The 4,036-nt window shown below is 41.9% G+C and overlaps 1 protein-coding gene across 1 annotated transcript; it reads left to right on the top strand.

Moving 5' to 3' along the window:
- Window positions 1-605: 605 nt before the first annotated feature.
- Window positions 606-2,247, top strand: TRH (thyrotropin releasing hormone; the record flags this gene model as incomplete). Its single annotated transcript, XM_082288492.1, has 2 exons — window positions 606-816; window positions 1,673-2,247. The coding sequence occupies exons 1-2, from the start codon at window positions 621-623 to the stop codon at window positions 2,245-2,247; spliced, it is 771 nt and encodes a 256-aa protein (XP_082144618.1). The 5' UTR covers window positions 606-620.
- Between the last annotated feature and the right edge of the window lie 1,789 nt (window positions 2,248-4,036).

Raw genomic sequence — 4,036 nt, forward strand, 5'->3', positions numbered from 1 at the left:
GAGGTACTTCCCTAATTTCTTTCCATGCAAGAAATCTCCCTGCCCCACAGAGCACAGCTGTCTTCTTATCCTGACAAATACCCAGGCACATGGCTACTTTAAATGTATAAAAAAACCCAGTTAAAAACTAGGGGATTATTTAGGTTTGGCTTTAACTAAAGGTGGAATGGAATTGCTGCTAATCCCAGTATCATTTTAAAATGAACCCTTAGCAAAGGGAATTGCCTGGTGGAAATAGCAGGTGTAGGTGTCTGTACCTTGTGGGTACATAGTTCAAGGGGGAAATTAAGTTTGCCTCTTGGCAGACAGCAGAGTAAAATCACTGTTTTCAGAATCACCTGTGCCTTAGGATGTTCATATCATATTTATTCTGCCAGAAAAATGAACAACTGCCTGGTTTTAATTATGAAGAATTTAGATCCTTTGGAGGATAAAAAACAAACTGAGAGGTTAGTAACAGAAATGAGGAAAGACCCTAAGAGACTTCAATCTCTGCAGCAGTGCCATATTTGTTTTTTTCAGTGTCTGGAAATATTCCTGTTATTGCTAGGTTTGCTTGCTCCATCCTCCTCCCCTGTTGTTCTCTGTCCAATGGAAGTTGCAGGAACCCCTGTCCCACAATGCCATCTATCCAGCTGTCACTGCTACTCCTCTGCTTGACCTTGTGTGGTGTTTGCTTCAATGGGGGACATCTCCTTCCAGAGGAGAGTGAGAACATGGGAAGAAGTCCCCTGGATGACATCCTTCAGAGATCTGAAAGCCTCATTCTTCAGTCTGTCCTCAAGAAAGCTGAAAAGGAAGAAGAGATTAATAAAGGTATATATTCCACTGGGGACACCCATTTGGTGATGGTATAGCACTTGGCTGAGATCATTAGATCCAAGGTATCATTTCCAGGTTCTGATGTTCATACTTAGCACTAGAACTAAGGGGAGGGGAAGGATAAGAGGGCTGCTGCAATACACTGACAGTTCTTCAAAGATGCTTTCTTCTCTAAGATCTCTTTTCTCAGGAAAGGCCGTACTATCACTAAGCAGCTGCTGCATAATAAAACGGTAGAAGCCTGTCACAGAAAACCTGCTTGTCTGGCAGGTACTTCCCTAGGGAAGCTCTAAGAGGACCCATGAAGGACATTCTGCAGTTGTGGATCCTATACCTAATGTAAATTCGAGGTGCGGGTGCTGCCATTCACCTACTACCTCAATCCTTCCTACTCCCCAGGAAAAGTGGGCTTTTTCCATGGCTGGGAATGCTAGAGGGTGCTTCACTCTCTGCAGCTCCTACCTTGTAGATGCTCTGCTACCACTAGTCACAGCAGTGGAAGATCAGACTCAGGGATTGCAAGAAACACCACATAGGTGCCTGCCAGCAAAAAGGAGCACAGGGTCCTTCCACAGTGGAAGATGAGCTGGCCCCAAGGGCCCACAGGAAAAGCCATCTTCCCTCTTCGCATCAATGCTGAGAATTGGTTGTGTTGATCCAAGACCTGAAATACTAAGAAGAGCTTAAGAATGAGTAAGAGATACTAATATGACTGTTATGACTGTTAGCTGGAAATACTGAGTTGGCTTTCAAAGAGCAACAGATTATGATCCTGCTCCACAAATTCCTATTACAACTTCCTTAGTCAGTATTATGGGGTCTCATTAACGTTATTCTTTTCCTTGGACAGAATCAAATGCCCCTCTGCTACAATGGCTTTCCAAAAGACAACACCCTGGGGAAAAGTACCTAAGCAACCTGGAGAAGAGACAGCATCCTGGAAAAAGAGATGTTGAGAAAGACACATCTTACGGAGACATTCAGAAGAGGCAGCATCCAGGAAAAAGAGACATAGATGACCTTGGTATCTATCTGGAGCTGAAAAGGCAACAGCCTCCTGGCAGAAAGTCACTGTTGGATCAGTTTGCTAACAGCCCTAGGGCACAGCTAACCTACATGAATGAGTTATCCAAAAGAGAACATCGAGGCAGAAGATATCCTATGTACAAGCACCAGCATCCCAGCAAAAGAGGCTGGAATTATGAGGTAGACCTATATGGTGAGAAACACCAGCATCCTGGAAAAAGGCACTGGAATTCTGACAGCTCAGATGACACAGGCCCCTGCAACCTTCAGGAGTCATTTACCTGTCACAAAGGCAGCTTGTTGCTTGATTTAGTAGAAGATGTTAGCAGAGACAGGGTAGAAGAAAAGCGTCAGCACCCAGGAAAGAGATCAGCATGGGAGAGTGAAACAGAGGAATAAGAAAATAATTGTGTAGCATTTGCATTTGGTGAAGTAAACTGCCAGATCACCAAAACATTCCATTCACTCCCTTTTGGCTTCCTATTGCTGACCTCTGCACCTATCTTTCAGTGTGTTAATGTTCCCATCCAAGTTAATAGCTTTGTCACACACTTAAAGCAAAGGAACCATCTGAATGGAACAGGCAAGTACGGAGAATCTTCAACTCCCCCACTTTAGGAAGAGTGCTTATTTTCTTAGGAGCTCAGACCCCAGAATAATCCAGCTATGTGTTCCTAAATTAATAAAACAGGCTCTTAAATTTCTGTTCTGATGCTACTGAAGTAGAATAACTATATGGTTTCCTCTCACATCAGTGCAATCAGTAAATAAATAGTGAGGGAGAAAAAGGAACATATGCCAATTGTTTCAAAATGAAATAGAGCAGGTTTTCAGTTCTTAATGATAACATTCTGGAGACCTGAGTCCTTGTACACTATAACCTGTCCAGACAGTAAGCACTATAAAGAGACAGAAACAGTTTCAACTGGAACAAAACAGACGAGTGACTTCACAGTTTGACTTGGAACTGGCACAGGAGAACCTTTTGCACCTAAGAGGCTACAGACTGCAAAGGGTTAATGCATCCCTGAACATCTCAAGCACACATTGTGACCCTCCTGACTGTGTACAGCCCGCACTAGAACTCCCACCCTGGTGTGTCCACACTTCAGTCATGCCACTTGAAAACATCCCTTCTCCTCAGACAATTAATAATAAAGAGATCCTTTCCTTCCAGTGAGGATTTCTGATTTCTCTCCTCTCAAAGGAATGCTTTTATTTTCTGTGGTCAGACTTTCAAAAGTGTTCCTTTGATATGAATTATCCAATAAACATGAAGAGTCAACTCTGGTGTCCTTATTGGTTGTGCAAACACAGTGCAGTAATGTGAAAAACATACAACCAACTCAAGCTAAATAAATTAACATCAAAGTGTATTTTTCTACATACAATCTCTTTGCATGTTGGTGGTCAGCACACGCTTGTACTTAAAACTGTTCCACTACTGAAGTAGAAGGATGATAGACTCCCTTTTCAAATCTTCCACCTGTATGACACACAAAACTATGTGTCTGGGCTAAACTCACAGCAGTCGTGTCACCCACTTCACAGGGAACTTGATGAGAAGCTGATTTCCTGTTTGTGGGTCTAAACAATAGATTTACTGATTTTTGCAATTGATATGCAGTTACTGAGCACACTGAGTTACTCATATCACTTCTTGTTCATTCAAAGAGGTTACAGCACATCAATATTTTGCTAGAATGTTATTTTTACGAACAAATGAGTATATTTTCCACCAACATTCATCCTCAATACCATTGAGACACATTAGCTCACTTGGAGCACCTCAGTTACAGAAGTCAGCTTTGCCATATGGTTTAGCTACCCTGAAGAAAAAGAATTAATCATGTCACAAGTTTCACTGAAGGTAGATGCTCACAAGCTGATCAACACTTCACATGGTCTATCAAACAATTTTTGACTTTGGAGGTAATATGCTGTTCAGTATGCGACAACGGGCACACCTCTTCTATTGACGGGGGTTTCTAATAAACAAGTGCTGGAGAAATCCTTAGAGAAGATACCTGGGGACATTCCATATACTTCAACTTCTTTCAGCACACTTTCTATTTATGATGCCTTTAAAAATGTTTCATTTGCATTTTATCAGGGAAAAAAGATTAGTCTGAAGGATACCATTTCATATACCATTTTTGGCAATGAATGAATGCTATTTAAACCCTGG

The sequence above is a fragment of the Coloeus monedula genome (genome assembly GCF_965178545.1).
Source record: "Coloeus monedula genome assembly, chromosome: 11".
NCBI lineage: Eukaryota > Metazoa > Chordata > Aves > Passeriformes > Corvidae > Coloeus > Coloeus monedula.